Consider the following 19,191-nt stretch of genomic DNA (forward strand, 5'->3'; position numbering starts at 1 on the left):
CTAACTAAGTTATGGGCCCTGAAATTATTTTGTGCGTTGCTGCAGACTCTTTATATTTTCAGACACGCGACAAAATACCCTCGCATTTTATCAGACTCGTATTAGTAGCCCCTACACGAGGGTCATCAACCAAAGACGTGCATCCACCTATTGTTAAGGTGAGGGGTGCACTTGGAGGGAGCGTAAGTATTGGGAAACCTGATTCGCGATAATGCACTCCTGTGTCCGCAGTCAAATGCATCGTGGCACTGAAGTCGTTAGTGTTCTTGCATGTGGATCCGAGGTTTGAAGTGCCGACACCAGACAGTAGGTTGTGGTGACTCTGATCGTCCCAGGCACTTTCCCACATGTTATGTGGGGGAATATCGATATTTTATCCTCCCTCTGCGGTCACTGTCCTCCAAATAATCCCCGCATGGAATATTCTCCAACACGCCAGTGCCAGTGATGGAGTGTACGTCTGTCGAAGTTATTCTTCGCATCCAAATAGCCGAACCGTGGATCGGTCGTCTATGTGCAGGCGCAATTACAAGCCTCTGCCTCGGCCAGCCCCATAATCCGCATAAAATCGGACCATCGTTGATAGCTGGTGGACGTAATCAGGCCCTTCTCTCGATGCATCAATTTGCGCTTTAAGCGCGGAGGGCACTTGACCCGGACCTGTCACTGGACGTGTCCAGAATGTATTCCCGTGCATGTATCTGTGCATGGTTCCTGCGGAAGTACGTCTCCCAAGCATTGACAGATTGCGTGGGGGATCTTGCTGGTTACAACGTATATAGTACAATGTATCAATTAGAAGAAAGATAAAGACTGTCACAACTTCCTCGGCACGATGGTTACCAAAAGTCACCGGGATTCTAGAAATGAAAATCTTAGCATATGAATTATTATACCTGTCCCAAGGATAAGATCACCTTTGGGCAGCAAGAACTAGAAAAATCAAAGAACGGGCTCTCTCTTCCAGAGAACATGTGTACCACAAAGTACAGGCAAATGACACTCTCTTCTTGGGGCAGAAAACGGACTGGGCCGTGGTTTTACCTTTCTTGGACCCTCTGAAGAAACAATTGAAGGAGTTGATCTGATCGTTCTACCATCCTGGGACCAATGGTTCTTTTGGACCATCCTGGGACCAATGATACGGTACCACATCGGCTTTCACGGTTGGTTCTTCTACCATTATGGGTGCCAAAGATATGGTCCCACGTCGAGCTCCATGCTTGGTTATTTTGTGTCGACCACCATCCTGGTTCTTTTGCCCCACCTTCCTTGTGTCTCTATAAATATGCTCGGAAACATCCCCCGTTAGTCTATGCACAAGTCGCTCAAGCCATGGAGCTCGTTCAAGTCATCCAAATCGTCAGCATTCTGGATCTTTGAGTACTTCTTCAACGCACTCAAGCTGGCTGGGTCTCCTTTGGTGAAGTACTCGTCGATGTGGCTATTCATTAATGCAATTAACTTCTCGCAATTGCCCAATTTGCGCTGCGCTTCCACGAGCCGCTGCTCGTACTTGGTGACGTTGTTCTGCAATTGCAACTGGGCCTGCTTCTTCCTCTGACGACACTTGGAGGCTGCTATTCTATTTCTCTCTAGCAAACGCTCCTTCTTCCATGCTGCGGTTCCAGGTATAGGGCCGTTGTTTGGGTTGTATATCACCTCGTTGTTGTAGATCAATTGGTGGTTGGGAGGAGGCACTCCTGCTGCGTCGGTGATGGAGGAATCGGCCTCTCTGGCACTATCGCGTTCGTTGACAGGTGTTCCTGTAGAATGTGCTGAAGAGACGGTTCCGCTGAGAAGGCCAGTTGACGAAGGACTTCTTTTTATGAACTTGGGGTCGAGAGGATCGAGCGGATCGAGCGACTCGAGCGGATCACGCGGTGCTGGCTCCTGCTGGCTTGGTGGTGCGGGAGGTACTTGCTGAAGCACCTGGATGTTGGAAGCTAAAGGCATTCCCACAGGAAAGTTATTCATCACCATCGGCTGGGAGTTGATCTGGTTAACCTGGTTAACTTGTCCATTTATCACCACGCCTGGTGCTGGTTGTGCTACGGCTGGCGCCACTGGCTGGGCCACGTTCTGCACCACTGGCTGGCGCACGGGTTGCAGCTGTTGAGCCAGAATTTGCGCCTGGAGCTGTGCCTGCTGAAGCAGTGCACGCTGGCCTTGGCTGGGATGGTAGGGATACGCTGGGTCGTCGAAGCCCATGAGCTCGCTCTCGAACAACGCCTCGTGGTTGATTATCTGGCCTATCTGGCCGTTGGAAATGGATATTCTACGTCTTCGCGGGACCCCATCGCTGGAGTAGTAGGGAATCATCATGGTGGAGTCCAAGAGAGGGGGGTTTGTGATGGGATACGACGAGATGTCGAACGGATTGTGGAAGGGAGACGACTGGAAATTGTTGAAGGTGATGGACTCACTATGGATGGCAGAGCCTGTGCCTGATGAGGTGTTGCTGGTGGAGTTGGAGCCTGCTGTGGTGGACCCAGTCTCGTCCTGGCCAGGTACCAGCATTATAGCGTCCTTGGACATGGCGGAATTAGTAATACGTGTAATGGACTGAGTAGAGCAGGCAGTTCGCTCGAAAAAGAGGGGCTGGTGGTTTCGTTGATGTTGGTAGTATGACTGGTATGTGGGTGGTGTAGTGTTTGCGGGTGTGGCTAGCAGGCGATGGTCATCTAGCGTCCCAGAATGAAAAGTGCTGTTGGTGGTAGATGTTTTTTTTTTTGTGTGTGAGCGCTGTTCCGCTAGCGAAGGTGGAGATATTTTGTTACCTGGCTGGAGTTTGTAGGAGTAGCGACTGTGCGTCAGGGAAGCCGCCCAGAATCCACCTTTTGGGAGTTAGGAGGGCTCCAATTATGCATACCCGTGGATCTCCGATTTTATGCCTCCGTATGCATGCGCAGGCCCATTCCGAGACACCACGGCCGAAGATGGTACATGTGTGGCGACGGAGCCAACGAGATTTTGTGTAGGATCCGACGGTGCTTTAGTCTGTGAATGCATCTGAACGGCTGCGGAGGGGACGGACTATTGTTGGAGGTGCTGAAAATGGAGCCACGACGGAAGTCCGGGGTTAAGCAGTGAATTGTGCTGTTCCTAACACCGCTGCGATCTCGCCATTTGGTGGCACAAAGAATGGAAAGACATCCGATCCCATCGAAGTAGTTGCTGTGCCGTTAATATCGTACGATTTTCGCCTGGATCCGCTTCTTTGGCAGCAGTGTTTCGCCCAAGCACGCCTTGTTGGAACCGGTAGGGAATCCAGTGATAGTGCCACGAGTTCGTAACCTAAGTATCCGCTTGTCGAGAATATACGAAGGTGTCATTAGTCACGTGACATCTGTCATGTGACCGGATGAAATGCGACATGTACGACACTGGTTCGACGACATTGCGATACAAGAGACCCGCCTGACCCTGGGTAGCGACGAGAAGATACTGAGTTTTTTGAGATATAAGGTTACCAATTGGTCTTCTCCTGGATACAAGCGGAAAACTCACTACCATCGGGTGCAAACCTATAAATTGGTGAGAGTGTCACACGTGAGGCAAGTCACTTGACCAGCTATGGAGTACGGATGTTTACGCATAAATAGCTGGTAAATCCCCGAACTTCAACGGTGCTTAAGTGTGTCTAAGCGCACTGAATACTGTTTGATAAATCAGTAACTCGATTCTCTGATTGGATTAGCCTGAACAAAAACCAATATCATGCTAATATTGATCATGTGATAATAAAAACGTGACTGGATACACAAACAGGCCATTCAGCAACCAACACCACCATGGATAATGGCCATACCATGCGGCCCTGAAGCACTGCCACGATCCACCCACCAGGTGTACGTGCACCTCATCCAGCGTCTCAATCTCCAGTTAATAGCCCAGCACCACGCTCAAAACAAGCACTCGCATGTCTTCGAAGTGCTTACCTCGTTCAATGCATCGGTTCTCCATCTTGACATCCAGTTCGACTTTGTCATCGAGAACCAACGAGGCATGAAATTCTTTGGCATTCCTCTATTCTCCAACAAGACATTGCTCCCGTTATTGGACCCTCCCAACTACCAGCTGCTCCACATGAAGCCCATTGTACTCTCGGAGAACTCGATAGTCAACTATCCATTGCCTGACTTGGACTGGAAATGGACGTGGGACTCTTGGTACATCTTGATGTACAATGATGTGGACGACCAGGGCTGGGTATACTCGAACATAGTGTTCAACAAGACGTTGAGCGATTCTACCTGGAAGGGAAAGTACTATACTGGGAACTTTGTCAGACGAAGGATATGGGTACGGATGCGGGAACGAGTTCCAGAGGATGGGGAGGTTAGTCTGGAGATTTAGGTTCAAAGAGTCCAACCCCCAAATTCCTCACACCATAAATTCACAAAGAGTCAAATCCGTACTTTAATTTATTCCCGGAGCCACCAAAATATCGTTTACTCCATCAAAAACTTCCTTCATAGCACTATCGTGGAGCTCGAGCTCCCAATAGCATTTCACATATGGGTTCATGGCCCCAGAAGATTATATTCACCAAAAAATCAGCCAGCATATGCGCTTGTCGCCCTTTAATAAAACTAATAGTGGAATTATTCCACGGTTTGCAGCACCCGAGGTACCTTAACAGGCACATCTAGCATCATTCTCCTGTATTCCAACATTACGGGTGCAGTTAATAGCATAATCTCATTAATATTCACCATTTGGGAAGCAGCAAATAGATTCATCAGCATCCATCTCCTGAATGTCTCACCTTTATGGGAGCAGTCGATGTAGCTTATTAGCATATTCTCACGAATAGTACACCTTTGGGAAACTGCTGATATAGATTTCTTAGCATAATCTCGTGGTCACTTCACCTTGCATGAACCATTTGATGTATATTAATCTCATGAATATTTCATCCTCGTGCAATATCTTAGTGCTATCTTTTTCCAAAATCGTATTCCACGCCCCCCAACAGCAATACGTGCTGTTCCTAGCTTGCCTCCTCTTGCATAATCATGTAGCATTTTTTAGAAGTGAATACCAGAATTGTCCCCCTGGCCACTAGGGAGAATGAATACACGACATACTTCTGCCTTCCTGATGAAAAGGAACAAAGGCTCTGTCTGAAACCATTGGCCATTCTCCTTGTTTCTTATTAAGTTGTCAGAATAAATAGTATATTGGCTCAACCCTCTGTTCATATCCAGTACAAGCTCTAATGTCAATGAACTTCCAGCTCCTCTAAATGAACAGCTGTGATGCTTAGAAATAATACTTTACACCAAAGTGGCAGTAATCACTGAATAGTACCTTATAGTTTCTATTTGTTCCTATTATTGGAACTTTAATTGAGAAATTGAGCTCTTCGTCGTATGAATCGCTAGAGGTTCCTTCAGTTGTGTAGTTAGCTGTAGCATCTTTAGCAGTATGATATCTCATGATATTTCAATTGTTCTAGTCCCAAACAAAACAACTATAGCCATCTTAAGTGTTCTCCCTTTGGTTTCGGCTGCCATCATTCTGGGTCATCTGCTAAGATAGCTATATCGTTATTTATACTCAATATAGCTTACTAATTGAAAGAGCTTATCCCACTGAAGTCCTTCTACGATTGTTTAAATTACATTAATGCTTTTTCCTCAGCAAAATAGTTTTTGCAGCCTTTATTACTACACCTGTCATGAGTCAGTCGTTTGCCTTAGCAGTGGCGATAGTTCGGCTCAAGTGTAGTCAGAAATTAACTTGTGGCTACGAAGGTAAGTACTGATTTGCTTTCGGTGGATATTCCTAACAACATTCAGAGATTTTTGGCAAAATTCTTACGAAAATAGAAAACACCGGAGTGACCAAACCAAACAATATCCATGCAGAGAGGAAAAGACGCAAGATATCTCCTCGTAAAACCCCAATCGGCGATGAGGACGATATAGGTTTCAGTAGATCTCATGGGGTGCTTACTTTGCCTTACGAAGTGCTTTCCATAAGCAATACCAACGTGGATGACCTCTTGCGAGCTCTCAAGCAACTCATTCGCTCGCCAAACCAGTCCGACAATCGTCTGCTTGTGAACTCGCTTATCAATCTTGTCATTGACCAAATCGAAGCCATGTGCTTCGTCAAGATTGCAACCATCAGGCTCATCAACGAGTGCACGGTGGCCCTGATCGAGGAAGAATCCAGCTGTTCACCATATTTGAACTACAAGCTTGCAGCATTGAAAAAGATCTACGAGGCCCTCCGACGGACAATTAACCAAAACATGGCCAAACCCGTCTACTTTGAAACGAAGGTGCTTGAGTTCTGCCTATCTAATGTGTATCGCATCATGTCTCTCTTAAACGTCACCTTTGACCACGAGAGCCCGTCGATACAGAAGCTTGTGGATGCCAATCAAGCAGTTTTCACCAAGTCCGGGTGCCTAAATAGCAAATACTTCTACAAACTCAAACTGAAGAGTGCAGCCAAGATGCTCATGCTTTTTAATATCTTGTTGATACATGCCTTCAGTAGAAACAAGAACAAAGTCCTACTAGGTTTGTTGATCACATACGGCGATCCAAATATATTACATTTCTTTCATTCACTCAGCTATTCAGACGGGGGTAGAGAGGGAAATATATGAATGAATAGATTAACCCTTTTTCTATTTCAAAAACTTGACAGACTTGTTGTTGAAAACATAGCTGAGTCCACTAAGAACGGTGGTGACACTCACTAAGATGCCCATTCCTTGGAAATAGAGCTCCAAATCCGTCATCAATAAGTTTTCAACTACTGGTTTGAAGACCAATCCACCAATGTAAACCATTTGCAACCCAGTGTTCACCTTGCCAAGCATGTTTGGGTGTACACTGATAGTCTCATTCTTGGAAATATCAAGAAATCTTCCTAAAGTCTTGGGTGGAGGAAGAGTCTTGTATCGGTAATAAAATGACATGAAACTTAACATCACATCACGACCAATAATAAGACTCGCTACCAAGGTCGGAATGGAGTTAATGTATGCTAAAGACAAAGTGCAGACAGTCATAAGAAGCTTATCTGCCAAGGGATCAATGATGGAACCAAGTACCGACTTAAGGTTCCATTTTCTGGCTATATAACCATCGATGAAATCTGTAATGCATGAATACAGAAACAACAGCAATGCAAGTTGTGTGTTTCCATTGACGATGAAGTATCCGATGAATGGGGCACTGATTATTCGGGTAAACGTCAAGATGTTTGGGACTGTGTAAATGGAATTATTGGTTAATGCTTTGGAAGTTTGCTCGACCAGATCCGGAACTGGGTTCTCTGAGGTGATTTTATTAGGGCTTTGGCGAGCTGCTTGTACTTCTTCTGAAGTCTTGGAGTTCTGGCTCTGCTTGATGCTAGAGTATTTTCTTGTTCCGAACGGATTCTTGAGTACGTGGGTCAAGGTGATAGGATAACTAGCGACCTGGCTCGACACATGATATTGTGTACGAAAGAACCTAACTGGTCTAACTGTCGATATTCGAAGTCTACCAATAGTATTGGCCAATCCTATCGGATTCAATAGTCTTCCCTGTATCATGTTTAAGGAGGGACGGTTCTAGACGTTTGGGCGGACTGTCTCAATTTATCAGGCTGAAACCTTCGAGCTCTGGCAGCTGTGAATTTTCGCACCGACGTATGGGGAAGCAATGAGCGATGGAATTGCACAACCAGCTGAATCCAACAATTCCCAGTGGCAAACTTGGAAGAGAAACAAGTACTTGGCTGTCAATGGCATTGGTGTGGGTTGTCTAGTATTCTATTCAAATATGAAAAGAAAAATTATTGTCTATTTTATGGTGGCAAAATCAACCTAAGAAGATTAACCAAAAAGAAGGAAATATAATAAGATCCCCTAAACCTCCATATTTATCTTCTCGAACTGAAACTAGAGAAGCCACCCCTAAATTCCTCCGTATTTCTGTTGCTTCCTTCACTGTTAGGCTGTGTCAAAATCCTGTACACAAGTGATCCAAAAATTTTTACGCGACGGCGAACGACAAACTGATCGATTACTTAAGTCTTTGAGTCCGAGAACGAATAGTACACCCCTTCTGGATACCATGTCGCTCAAACTTCCACAAGCCCCAAACTCCGGGTTATTCAAGCAGGGATACCAATCACACTCGTCTGCCGATGGTGTCATCATCAGAAACATTGAGGCAGTCAGAGAAATCTCCTCTATCTTACTCACCTCTATGGGTCCAAGTGGCAGAAACAAGATCATTGTGAACAAGTTGGGCAGAATTTTCATCACAAACGATGCTGCTACCATGTTGAATGAGTTGGAAATTATCCATCCTGTGGTCAAGATCTTGATCATGGCCTCAAAGCAGCAAGAATTCGAGATGGGTGACAATACCAATTTGGTCATCATTTTGGCTGGTGAATTCTTGAACGTCGCCGAAAAGTTACTCACTTTGGGCTTGAACGTCACTGAGATTATGCAAGGATACAACTTGGCTAATAAGTTTGTTAACGAAACCTTGGAAAAGTTGGTGGTTGATCAGGTCGAATCAGTATTGGATCCAGAGCAATTGAACAAGGTGATCAGACCTGTCATTTCAGCAAAGCAATACGGTAACGAAGACACTATTTCCAAATTGGTGGGAGAAGCAGTTCAAACAATCTTGAACCCAAAGAACCCTCAGTCCTTCAACATTGACAACGTTAGAGTTGTCAAGATTATGGGTTCCTCTTTGTCGAACTCACAAGTCGTTAAGGGTATGGTATTCCCAAGGGAGCCAGAGGGTTCCGTGAAGAACATTTCCAGCAAGTCCAAGGTAGTTGTTTTCACTTGTCCTATCGATATTTCCACAACTGAAACAAAGGGTACCGTGTTATTGCATAACGCCAAAGAAATGCTTAACTTTTCCACAGGTGAAGAAGAACAGTTGGATCAAATGTGTAAGGAAATTCACGAATCCGGTGTTAAAGTCATTGTTGCTGGTTCCAGTATCGGTGAGTTAGCTTTGCATTACTTCAACAAGTACAACATTTTGGTGTTGAAGGTTCCATCGAAGTTTGACTTGAGAAGAATTTGTCAAGTCTGCGGTGCTACTCCATTGCCAAGATTGGGTGCTCCAATGCCAGAAGAAACTGGTGTTGTTGATGTGATTGAAACCAAGGAAATCGGAGGAGACAGAGTTACCATCTTTAGACAAGATGAATCTATTTCTAGAACCTCCACCATTATCTTGAGAGGAGCTACCCAAAATAGTTTGGATGACATTGAGAGAGCCATCGATGATGGTGTCAATGCTATCAAGGGTTTATTGAAGGACAACAGATTGTTGCCAGGAGCCGGTGCCGTTGAAATCGAATTGATCAAATTAATCACCAAATATGGAGAAAACACTCCAGGTTTATTACAAATTGCTATAAAACAGTTTGCTAAGGCTTTCGAAGTGATTCCAAGAGTTTTGGCTGAAACCTCGGGTTTGGAATCATCCGAGTCCTTGAGTAAGTTATATGCTGCCCATTCCACTGAAGATGGTTTGAAGATGGGTATTGATGTTGAGAGCGACGAATTGGTCGACATCACCGACATCGGAATCTACGACTTATTGTCCGCCAAGAAGTCTGCTATAAATTTGGCTGTCGAGGCTACTAATACCATTTTATCCATTGATCAAATCATTATGGCCAAGAGAGCCGGAGGACCCCAAATTCCAAAGCAGCAAAGACCTGGTAACTGGGACCAGGCTGATTAACGAGTGTGTATATTACATAGAGAATGACATGAGCATTGAGCCATGCTTGTAGCAAACACCTCAGCCACAGATTGGTATGGCTTCCAAACTGGATAAAGAGACGCAAATAAGCGGAGAGTTTCCACTACAGTTTTTAATTGAACATCGGCATTTACGTTTTTTCTCTAACATTTTTTGCTATTTGATGCCAGATCTAAATCAAATTCGGAAAGTTTTGATTTTTTGAAGGACTCACAGTTTATGTCTTAATTGTGGACACGATGATAACAATATAATTCTGGTTCAGGTTAACAATTGTAATTGGAAAATACTATCCGCAATAGTAGCGTAGATATTAAGTAATTGTTGTGATTGTGAATTACAACCAGCAAGTAGATGGAATTATTTATTGAAACGGTCTATTGTTAATTATATTGTTAATTTTACTCAAATTCACTTGGTGCACGATGTTCAAATTTATAACCTAACCCGCTACATTCAAATAGTTTAGTTACAATAGATTCTGATTCTTCGGGCGAAATTTACTAATTCATGTAGTATATTTATAATAGATTCGAAGTCCCCTCAATGCAAAATACTGGATGAATTAAAGAGCCTATTGTGGTGATAATTACCGGAATGAGATGGCATCAGGTTGCATTGCAAAAAACTCAACTTTGAAATCCATGGGTATTCAGGCGCCTAAGCTGACTTTACGCTGGGCTGAAAAGCGATCGTACTTGTGATTATTGTCTATCCTTGACTTCCTACTGTTCTGAATTCAATACATGTATAGGTTTCGTTAATCTAATAAACTAGTAAAAAACCTGAACTGACGACTATGTAACGCAGAAATATGTTCAAGTGATGGAAAGATGTTAGGATTTTCATCTTATTGAATGGAATGTTCTACGCCGACTGCAACCGTCTAACGTCTTGTATTTCCTCAAAAATGTAACAGCCAAGCAGAATACTATTTATTCAATTTTACCTTTTCTTTTATTGTTTTCTGCTACGACTAAATGGGTATCTAAGATACATCATTAATTTTATAGTAGCTTAATGAACAAAGCTTTTAGCACCAGTAAAACCTGCGATCCATATCGCCATCGTAACTCAGAACATCAAATGTAGTGCTTACCTTGCAGTCCTAATATTTTCATAGTATTTCATCTCTGCTATTATACTTCTCATCTAGCAGTATCAATGGGGTATTATTGTTGGGGCTTTGCATGGATGCTTCATGGCGAGAACATGGACTCACGCTTCTAATCATTTTGCTTGCTGCGTCTATACTCCAGTAGCCAGTCCCTTCGCAGTGACTATAAACTGCTCGATCTTGGTCAAATCCTTGACACCATCCGTCTCAACACCCCCACTGACGTCGTACCCCAATACGTTCTTCACTGCTCCTGCAGCTTCAAGGTTGGAAGGGGTCAACCCTCCCGCCATAATGAACTTGCCAAAAGTCATTTTATTCACAAATTCCCAGTCTATGACCTTACCTTCGCCTCCAGCCTCGGAGTCAAGCAACGGTATCACCAACTCCTTTTCCTGGGTGAATTTGTGGACATGCTGGGCCAAAGTCTCAGCCTCAGTGGGAACCACGTATCTGTTGATGAGTCCATAGTTGCCCTCAGAGTTTCGCTCTAAGTACTCCAACTTGTTCTCGCTGCCGTGAAGCTGGATGAAGTCGATTTCCAACGCCAATGCTGTCTTGTAGACCTCGTCCAAGTGCTGGTTTCTGAACACTCCAACAGTGAAAGGTCCGTTTTCTATGATGAGCTGGGCCACTTGTTCGTAGTAATCCACCGGATCTGTTGCTTGCAAGCCTTTGATGTGCTGGTTGAGCTGTTTCATCGACTGGATCTTTCTCTTCCGGTCAATTCTGGTCTGACGTGCTCTGGCAGTAATGGCACTAGCTGTTTCGTTATCGATGGTTCTGGCACGGTTGGGCACAAGAATGAACCCCAAGAGGTCTGCTCCCGTGTCGATGGCTTTGGCAGCAGCCTCGGTGGACTTCAAACCACATATCTTTACTAATTTGGTCATGACTGGAAGGTGAAGTTGAATATGAAAATAATGTATATGTAGTAACGTGATCCAGCAGGTGCGAGATATATCGCTAAAGTTTCTACTCTCCGTTTCTGTATAGCTTTCAGCTGTATTGGTTGAATGCTGGTAATAGGATGCTGGATAGTAAGGATGGTTCCAAACTTGTAATGTTCTGGAAGTGTACTTATTCCAGCATCAAGCGTTAATGATCAAAAGAACTCATCAAAGAATTTTATTTCGTAACAGAAAACTATAGAATAAGGTGTCAGACTTATTGCGACGTCACAGGTAGAAATAATTCTTGAAGTTTTCGTTTGAAACAACGAAAGCACAGCAGAACGACCAAAGCATGGAATAGGTGTCAAAGGAGCAACTTGATATTCTTAAGCCAGTGCTATTCAATTATCACCTATTGCATTGCCAGAAATTCAACTTAGACTAGATGCTCTACATTCTAATCCACTTAGTTTACAAGTTCTACATTAGCAAAGATAGACCTGTGAGTCAAGTTTATCAACTAACTGAATGGCTATGTGAAGATGACAGATCGCTTGCACTGCCCTACGGTTAAAACATATCATTTATTAATTGCAAATGTACTGGTAGACCCTTGGCCATACCATCTAAAAAAACTGAACTAGCTCCCAACGATGCACAACTCAATCATATCCCAAAGCAGTTAAGCCATCAACACCATAACCGTACCTGGCCTACCAACGTGTTTCCTGAAGATCTTCATCCAGCGTCCCGTATCAATGTGTCCAAGGTACTGCTTGTTCGTTTCATGCAATATGGTGCTACACAGCTAGGAATCCCCCAATTCCTAGTGTAACTCTGCAATTTCCAAAAAAACAGTTCGTTTAGGCATTTGACCCGCTGTCAATTATTTTAATCTTGGGAAAATACCAGGCACGGTAGCAACTGCAACTCTCAATGCAACGTTAGTGCCAGCATGCTAGCAAGGAACACTCGAAAGCACCCATCATAAATGTTTTCGCACCCAAATACCACCATCACCGATACCTTGGAACGAAACTAGCAACACGGCATCTCGCCTCCATCTTCCCAACCTAAGTCTCTGACTAACTCACTTACCATAGGACCCATGCAGACCAGTTCATACCACTGTAGTTCGGGATTTGTTGCCATTGTGGTAGCGCGGGCGGACTAGGCTGTGTACAAACACGAGCACCTTTCTCAAACCATGCTGATACTTGGAACGTATCTGGTCATCGATACGTTTCATGCGCTCAGATAAGAAGATGTAAGAGGGAGAGTTATCCATCCCAATCATCTTTAAGGACCCTAGTTTAAGCTCACAGGTCTTGCGAAGTTTGCGCAACTCCCGTACAGTCCGACTGGTGAGGAATTCCTCCAACCGACTATCTTGAAGAGCAGCCAAGTTGTACACTGATCCCCTGGAGGTAACAAAACAAACTTGATGGTCGATAGCATCCAATTCAGCGACTTTTTTGTGTGTGTCCCCCTTGACCTCCGGGACGAGATCTCTGAGCATTTGCTCTGCCTGATCTAACACCAGCTGGGCCTTCTCCTGTTCAACCTCAAGCACACGCATCTTGTTTTCCATCGTAATCTTCAAGGTCTCGATTTCATGGCTTAAGCTGGCAAGGTCTGGGTTTGTGGCAGCACCAGTGGCTTCGGTAGTGTTTGTGGCCATCTCATTAGAAAAGTGGGATGAAACAGGCGAGGATTCTTCCAGTTTGATTTCACAGTCTTTGCTTGGGCCCTTCGCAAATAATGCTTTCAACTTGCCCAAGCTTCTAGGTCTCAGCTTGAGTTTTCGCTTCATCCTGGAAAAGCTAAGTTTTCTCTTAGATCCAAGCTTTTCAAGAGGGTTCTCATTCGTAGTTAATCCCCCACTAGCATGTGTATCTTCTGGGAACGCATCACGGTCATCGGGAATTAAATTATCGCCGGTCAAATGGTTCTCAGGAACTACCACAAATGGGCTTTCATCTTTCTTTTTGCCATGGAACCTGTCCTTTAACTTGGAAAGACGATCACGGAACATGCTAAAGTATTCGGTTGTTGATTTCGCAGACTTCTTTCTTGAGCTTGTTCGATTTTATACTAAGGTAAGTATGAAGAAAAGATTCGAAATCTCTAGGAAGGCGAGCCAGGATTTATACCTGGTGTACAAACGGAGTTTACAGACAGAAAAGTTGCAAGGTGGCAAAAATAAAGAATTCTACGCTTTCAGAGTAATTTTTGATGAGAAAAGAATCAGAACCGGTGATGGATAATTACACTGGAGGTGTTTTCAGCCGTTTCAGGTCGATATCGGGGCCATACGAGCTCAAACATGTAGAACAGTGTTTACCTTGCTGCTTGGGTTGGCTGCGAAATCTGGTCACGTGAGTGTTCCGATAAGTATTGATGGTATCATTACGTTTGCCAGTCCCAGTGAGCCACTTGTTTCTGTTCACTCACAGGCCCTGCTTCAATTGCCGCAATCGTTGATTTATTTGAATTCTTGCTACAACTCTTTTGTTAGCATTACGGACAAGAGCTTTTTTCAATGTATTGCATCTGAACTGCTATGTAATAATTTGAGAAGCAAAAGTTTATCGATTCTCTGCTAATGTGTCACGCCACTGAAGTAATACAAGATGGTGATTCTAGTCGTTGTCTTTTCTGAAAAGCTTACCGAAATTTTTGAAGTTTTCGTTAAGTTTGCTGACATGATTTTCACTGTTCAATGCAAGTTCTCTCAAGTTCTTCTCAAAGTTATTAATGGTTGTAGGTAAAATCTTAGGCGATTTAATATCCGGTGTCATTGCTTTTGGAGTGTTAGAGCTGCTGGTGGAGACGCGGATTCGTTCTTCTTCCTCACTCTCAATATTGGCCAACAACGTGCACAGCTCGATCAAACGACTATTTTCAAGGGTTAATTGTAATTTGAAGTTCTCAATGTACTTCTTTTGCTCGTGCTTCTCGATGCTCTTCAAGCTCAACACCTTGGTGAAGTTTTTGAGCGACTTATCTCCAATCAACTCAAAGTATTTTTCTATTAAATCCTCAATGGGCAATGCAGGGGTGGTTAATACTTTGATAACAGATTCGAGAATGCCAAATTCCCTAGTAACCAAATTTTGGTAGGACTTGGAAGATTTTTGAAAAGCAGGAGCCATACGGGAAGAGCCATTTTCTTCTTTGCCAGTACCTGTACTGTCTCTAAGTGCTCCTGGTTCGAAGTGAGAATCAGAGAATAAGGGAAACACAAATGCAAGTTCTTTCAAACTAGCCAAATCTTTCAACACTTGCTCTCGAGTGTTAATATTTAAACTCTTGATATACCTAAGATGATTGCCAAAAAGATTAATCAATAATTCAATTAGCTTGTCGTCGAAGTTCCGGATATAACTATCTCTGATAATCAACGGGGATATTATTCTTAAGTTCAGCACCAATGTGTTTCTTATTTCGACCAAGTAGGCAGACACAATTATGTCCTCTTCATTGCCAGCAGCGGTTAAGTTTGACCAATTCATATTTTCGAAGATCCTCCATGCTGGCTTTAAATCCAATGAAATCTTGAGCAACAAATTCGTTATGGCCTTATTGATTAATTTGAAGTAAATGTCCTTTGTATCCTCAAATGATATACGGCTCTTGTACTGAGGCTGGATGTGATGCTCCAACTTTTCCTGTAATTCCACAATGTTGCTAATGACATAATCACCTGTGTTGAGCAACATAGTCAAATACTTTAACGACTCGATACCTCCAACTCTTAAATCCTCTTCTCTCTGTGGAACAATTGGCAAAAGAATCCTATTATGGTAGTCTCTCAAAGTGTTGTTGAAGAGTCTTGACAAATCTATCAATATTTCGCCAGTGCTCAACTTCAACATTTGATTCAACACCTTGTAGAAGGACTTGAAAAGCTCAATAGAGGAGTTAGAAATGTTGGGGACATTGTTGATCTTGAGCGTGGTCAAAAAGTCTTCCTCCTTATCTCCTATTAATTCAGAAGGCAATTGTGAGACTCCCAATGATTCCATGAGTTTTGAATTAAGAGCCCTCTCTTGCTCTTGTATGTACACCTTCAAGTAAGGTTCGAATGCTGAAGATATGATGTGGTTAAACTCGTCGGTTTTGAATCGATCGTTCAAGAACTTTTCGAATTCCAAGGTGGCAAACAAATTATCCATCAACTTTTTGGAATCAAAATTGGAGTTGCTTCTTCTCAACAAGTCCATGATATCTTGGCTGGTAATTTTGCAAAAGATTTTGGAGACTTCGAGGTCGATTTTCCAGTCTGTTGGAAATACCTTGAGATACTTTGCCTGCACGGTCGAAAGAGTGTTTTTAAAGTATATGAACCGTCTGTTGAGGTTTTCCAACGAGCCTGCTTCCTCTGAGATGTTGAAGATCATTTTAATATCCTTGAGCTGATTATTGTAGAAAAGGTTAAGGAGTTTATCTTTATACTTGGAGTCAATCAACTCGAGGATCTGGCACCCGTACAACAAGTTGGGGCCAGAGGACTCAGGATCAGGGTTAGAGCCATTCTGGGCCCCCGGTCTCGAGTCCTGGAAACTGCTTCTGGCACTGTTCAGGCTGGCGCTGGCGTACCCGTCGTACTTGTCATCCCTCAACTCTTCGAAGTCGTTGAAGATATCGTCCACCAACTTGTTTTGGGTGTTGACGATCATCAAGTTGATGCTGTTGATTTCGTCGATCGACCTGTACGGTTTGAAGTACACCAACAATTGCTTGATTACACCAAGGAGCTGGAGGATCTCGTGGTAGTTGTGCGAGGGAATTGCTGCTGTCAAGGCGCTGTTGGCACTGAGGAGCATCTGGAGCCGCTTGACGATGGTCATGGTCAACACCAAGTTCTTCTTGTAGTTGTCTAGCGATTGGATGGAGCTGGTCATGGCAGTGATGGAACGCTGGGTGGAGCTTGCACTGCTTTTGACGGTGCTGATGGCCTCTGCCAACTGGGCAGTGTCGTTTCTCATGTCGACGTAGCACTGGTTGTACTTGGCAACATCATTTAGGATGGTGGCTGTGAGGTCTTGTTTGTAGCTGGCAGTGTGGGAGAGCAATTGTGGAAGTTCGTCGAGGTTTTGCGGCAGCCGGAAGAGTTCATTGAGGTGGGGCAACGGGTCGTACAGCGACGGACTGGGCGAAGGGGAAGACATTATGATGCCGCAACGACCTGGGGGAGAGTTGTAGATCGGTTGGTTTTTTCAACAGTGCGGACTGGGGAGGGGGCGGGCGACGTAGCGAGCAGCGTAGGGGGAAATGCTGCGGGAAGTGTTCGGCGAAATAGCGAGGAAGTGGGGAATGTCGGACGACGATAGCGAGAATAGCGAGCGCGTCGGTGGAAAAGGCACGGTAGATAGTGAGAGCCAGCGGAAATAGTGGTGCGGCAAAGCTACCAGAATAGAGAGTTGGCTTTGCATGTTCACCCACCATATCATTGCTTCACAGGTGGGCATAAACAATGTAATTACGGGGATCTGAATGAGATGGATGTTATGGATGCTATGGATGCTATCAATGATACGATTTCCAGGGGTTTGATAGGCGTAGTTCACCGTAGGACAATCTAAAGATACTGTAGGTACATTCGCAAGCCACTGGAAACAACGTAGGCTAATACTCATGGTATCACTGCTCGCTCTACTCTGGGGACTTTCTTACTCCACTAATAACTTACTTGCAAGCTATTACTCGAGCATTCATCCCAAAAGCTACTCTGGGAAATCGTCTTTACTCCAGCCAGTAATCTAGCTTTACTCACCAGATACCACTATCTGTGAGTTCTGTACCAAGCTTGTGACTTCTACACTACCTGATATCATAACCCTCCCATTAGTTGTGTCTAATGTTCGTCTGAATTATTTTCTGCTAATTGTCTCTTTCAAGTAACTTTTTTCCCATGCATGAAGCTGACTGACAATCTAGGTATGATGCCAGTTTAATCCCAAGGTTGTGGTAGAGGACTCCGGGAGAAGTACAGACCTGGGTGTGTGTAGTTTGATTACTTCGGTTCCAGATTCCGACTATTTGGATTCTAGTATAATTTCCCTAGATTTATACTAAAATCGGGAAAAATGAAGAAAAGAATTTGTTGGAGACTCATCAATTTATTTTCAGTAATTAATTGTTGAACAGGATTTCGCTACACTTTTGATATTTAATCAGATATCAAAGATCGTGGTAGGATGTAGTCACATGACATGGACTTGCCATGGAATTGAGCACAAGAGCAGCAGAGATACTAGTGAGCAAACTGAGTTATTTTGTAATTATAATTAATCCTGTTGGAAAGAACTAGTACTAATGGTTGGCTTGTACTCTTTGAAAAGATATAATATAGGCTCTAAACTTCGCTTAGAGTCCACTGGAAAGATTAGTACCAATGTTGTCTTCTTTCCCCATCGGAAAGGATGTAACAATCAAATTACTAAATTACTTCTAATCTCTTCGAAGAATTATTATAGTCAAAGCTTAAATACTTCTAATCTATTGGAAGGATATTGCATTCTCTAAATTAGCTTTATTAATTATATTTATATAGTTATATATAATGTTAATTCTTAAGTGACCTGCTGTAAGTTGAAATACGGTTCGGTTAGGGGAACCTGATAGCAGATTACCGAATGTGCACTTATGGACCCTGGATCACAGGATCACCAGCCGCAGACCATCGCTCACACTCCATGTGCTACTCCAGGTGGCTGGTGTTCCACGTGACACCCCACCAACTCCCACCTACACCTGCCAAGTCCACCAAATCCACCATCCACCCGTCGGCACCTGCCAGATCTCAGTCGTCCCCCCGCAGCTGCCCCCGCAGTCAGAACCCGTATTTAAACCCTAGCACGGGACCATACCCGTTTTCGGAGGTGTTTTGGTGGGTAGATGCCCAATTAAGCCGAGATGGTGCACCAAACGGGACAATGGACGATGCCAGACCATCGCGGGTGGGGAGCTCGACGGTCCAGGGCCTGTTGGTCCATTTACTCTTCCTTTTCGAGCAATTGCCCTATGCTCACAAATTTCCTAATTAGGAAGTATCTATCCTGTCGATAAAACTGCTGCTGGCACCAGCCAGAAAACCTATAAAGGGTGAGGTCCAGCTCCACCTGTGGTAAGTAGACAGAACTCGGACGTTTGCACAACAGCTATACTGTAAAAGTGGAACCTTACTGCAATAGTGGAACCTTTACTTTTGGAAAGTCCACCAGTATCTCGAACCGTCCTGCATCGCAACTAGCAGCCGTTACGCACATCTGTTGATTTGACAGCAAATTCTGGCGTTGATTCAGCACATTTCGTCTAATCGATTCTACCAATTCGTCTATCGATTCTACCACATTAGCACCATTCTGGCGGCTAATACGACTACCATCCACTCCTTCCACCATCAGTGAGCCCATCC

The 19,191-nt window shown here is 44.0% G+C and overlaps 10 protein-coding genes across 10 annotated transcripts; 5 read left to right on the plus strand and 5 right to left on the minus strand.

Annotated features, from left to right (window-relative positions):
* Nucleotides 1-1,419: 1,419 nt before the first annotated feature.
* On the minus strand, nucleotides 1,420-2,397 carry RCA1 (Rca1p; the record flags this gene model as incomplete). Its single annotated transcript, XM_020208491.1, has 2 exons — nucleotides 1,420-1,778; nucleotides 2,163-2,397. Coding segments are annotated over 2 exons (594 nt in total), but the record flags the coding sequence as incomplete, so codon positions are not given.
* Nucleotides 2,398-2,629: 232 nt separating this feature from the next.
* Nucleotides 2,630-3,139, plus strand: CANTADRAFT_334000 (uncharacterized protein). The gene has a single exon (XM_020208510.1). The coding sequence runs from the start codon at nucleotides 2,721-2,723 to the stop codon at nucleotides 2,979-2,981; it is 261 nt and encodes an 86-aa protein (XP_020061939.1). The 5' UTR covers nucleotides 2,630-2,720; the 3' UTR covers nucleotides 2,982-3,139.
* A 713-nt stretch (nucleotides 3,140-3,852) lies between these two features.
* On the plus strand, nucleotides 3,853-4,323 carry CANTADRAFT_32017 (uncharacterized protein; the record flags this gene model as incomplete). Its single annotated transcript, XM_020208427.1, has 1 exon — nucleotides 3,853-4,323. A coding segment is annotated over one exon (471 nt), but the record flags the coding sequence as incomplete, so codon positions are not given.
* Nucleotides 4,324-5,246: 923 nt separating this feature from the next.
* Nucleotides 5,247-6,639, plus strand: CANTADRAFT_334332 (uncharacterized protein). The gene is made up of 2 exons (XM_020208513.1): nucleotides 5,247-5,762; nucleotides 5,808-6,639. The coding sequence occupies exons 1-2, from the start codon at nucleotides 5,687-5,689 to the stop codon at nucleotides 6,626-6,628; spliced, it is 897 nt and encodes a 298-aa protein (XP_020061941.1). The 5' UTR covers nucleotides 5,247-5,686; the 3' UTR covers nucleotides 6,629-6,639.
* Nucleotides 6,549-7,858, minus strand: CANTADRAFT_27581 (cardiolipin synthase; the record flags this gene model as incomplete). The annotated part of the gene is made up of 1 exon (XM_020208152.1): nucleotides 6,549-7,858. A coding segment is annotated over exon 1 (910 nt), but the record flags the coding sequence as incomplete, so codon positions are not given.
* A 229-nt stretch (nucleotides 7,859-8,087) lies between these two features.
* On the plus strand, nucleotides 8,088-9,737 carry CCT8 (chaperonin-containing T-complex subunit; the record flags this gene model as incomplete). The annotated part of the gene is made up of 1 exon (XM_020210731.1): nucleotides 8,088-9,737. One exon carries the CDS (start codon nucleotides 8,088-8,090, stop codon nucleotides 9,735-9,737), a length of 1,650 nt encoding a protein of 549 aa, XP_020061943.1.
* Nucleotides 9,738-10,517: 780 nt separating this feature from the next.
* Nucleotides 10,518-11,820, minus strand: TRP1 (phosphoribosylanthranilate isomerase). The gene has a single exon (XM_020208153.1). The coding sequence runs from the start codon at nucleotides 11,766-11,768 to the stop codon at nucleotides 11,007-11,009; it is 762 nt and encodes a 253-aa protein (XP_020061944.1). The 5' UTR covers nucleotides 11,769-11,820; the 3' UTR covers nucleotides 10,518-11,006.
* A 1,068-nt stretch (nucleotides 11,821-12,888) lies between these two features.
* CANTADRAFT_8412 (uncharacterized protein) lies at nucleotides 12,889-13,803 on the minus strand (the record flags this gene model as incomplete). Its single annotated transcript, XM_020211289.1, has 1 exon — nucleotides 12,889-13,803. The coding sequence occupies one exon, from the start codon at nucleotides 13,801-13,803 to the stop codon at nucleotides 12,889-12,891; it is 915 nt and encodes a 304-aa protein (XP_020061945.1).
* A 607-nt stretch (nucleotides 13,804-14,410) lies between these two features.
* VPS53 (Vps53p) lies at nucleotides 14,411-16,942 on the minus strand (the record flags this gene model as incomplete). The annotated part of the gene is made up of 2 exons (XM_020210686.1): nucleotides 14,411-16,319; nucleotides 16,395-16,942. 2 exons carry the CDS (start codon nucleotides 16,940-16,942, stop codon nucleotides 14,411-14,413), a joined length of 2,457 nt encoding a protein of 818 aa, XP_020061946.1.
* A 1,345-nt stretch (nucleotides 16,943-18,287) lies between these two features.
* Nucleotides 18,288-18,845, plus strand: CANTADRAFT_27585 (uncharacterized protein). Its single transcript, XM_020208154.1, has one exon. It carries the CDS (start codon nucleotides 18,410-18,412, stop codon nucleotides 18,818-18,820), a length of 411 nt encoding a protein of 136 aa, XP_020061947.1. The 5' UTR covers nucleotides 18,288-18,409; the 3' UTR covers nucleotides 18,821-18,845.
* Nucleotides 18,846-19,191: the final 346 nt, after the last annotated feature.

The sequence above is a fragment of the Suhomyces tanzawaensis genome, assembly GCF_001661415.1.
Source record: "Suhomyces tanzawaensis NRRL Y-17324 unplaced genomic scaffold CANTAscaffold_9, whole genome shotgun sequence".
Lineage (NCBI taxonomy): Eukaryota > Fungi > Ascomycota > Pichiomycetes > Serinales > Debaryomycetaceae > Suhomyces > Suhomyces tanzawaensis.

Coding starts and splice junctions, on each gene's coding strand:
- CANTADRAFT_334000 (XM_020208510.1), top strand. CDS start 2,721: ATGTTTTTTTTTTTGTGTGTGAGCGCTGTTCCGCTAGCGAAGGTGGAG.
- CANTADRAFT_334332 (XM_020208513.1), top strand. CDS start 5,687: ATGAGTCAGTCGTTTGCCTTAGCAGTGGCGATAGTTCGGCTCAAGTGT. Junction 5,763..5,807: donor ATTAACTTGTGGCTACGAAG/GTAAGTACTGAT, acceptor AACAACATTCAG/AGATTTTTGGCAAAATTCTT.
- TRP1 (XM_020208153.1), bottom strand. CDS start 11,768: ATGACCAAATTAGTAAAGATATGTGGTTTGAAGTCCACCGAGGCTGCT.
- CANTADRAFT_27585 (XM_020208154.1), top strand. CDS start 18,410: ATGTGCACTTATGGACCCTGGATCACAGGATCACCAGCCGCAGACCAT.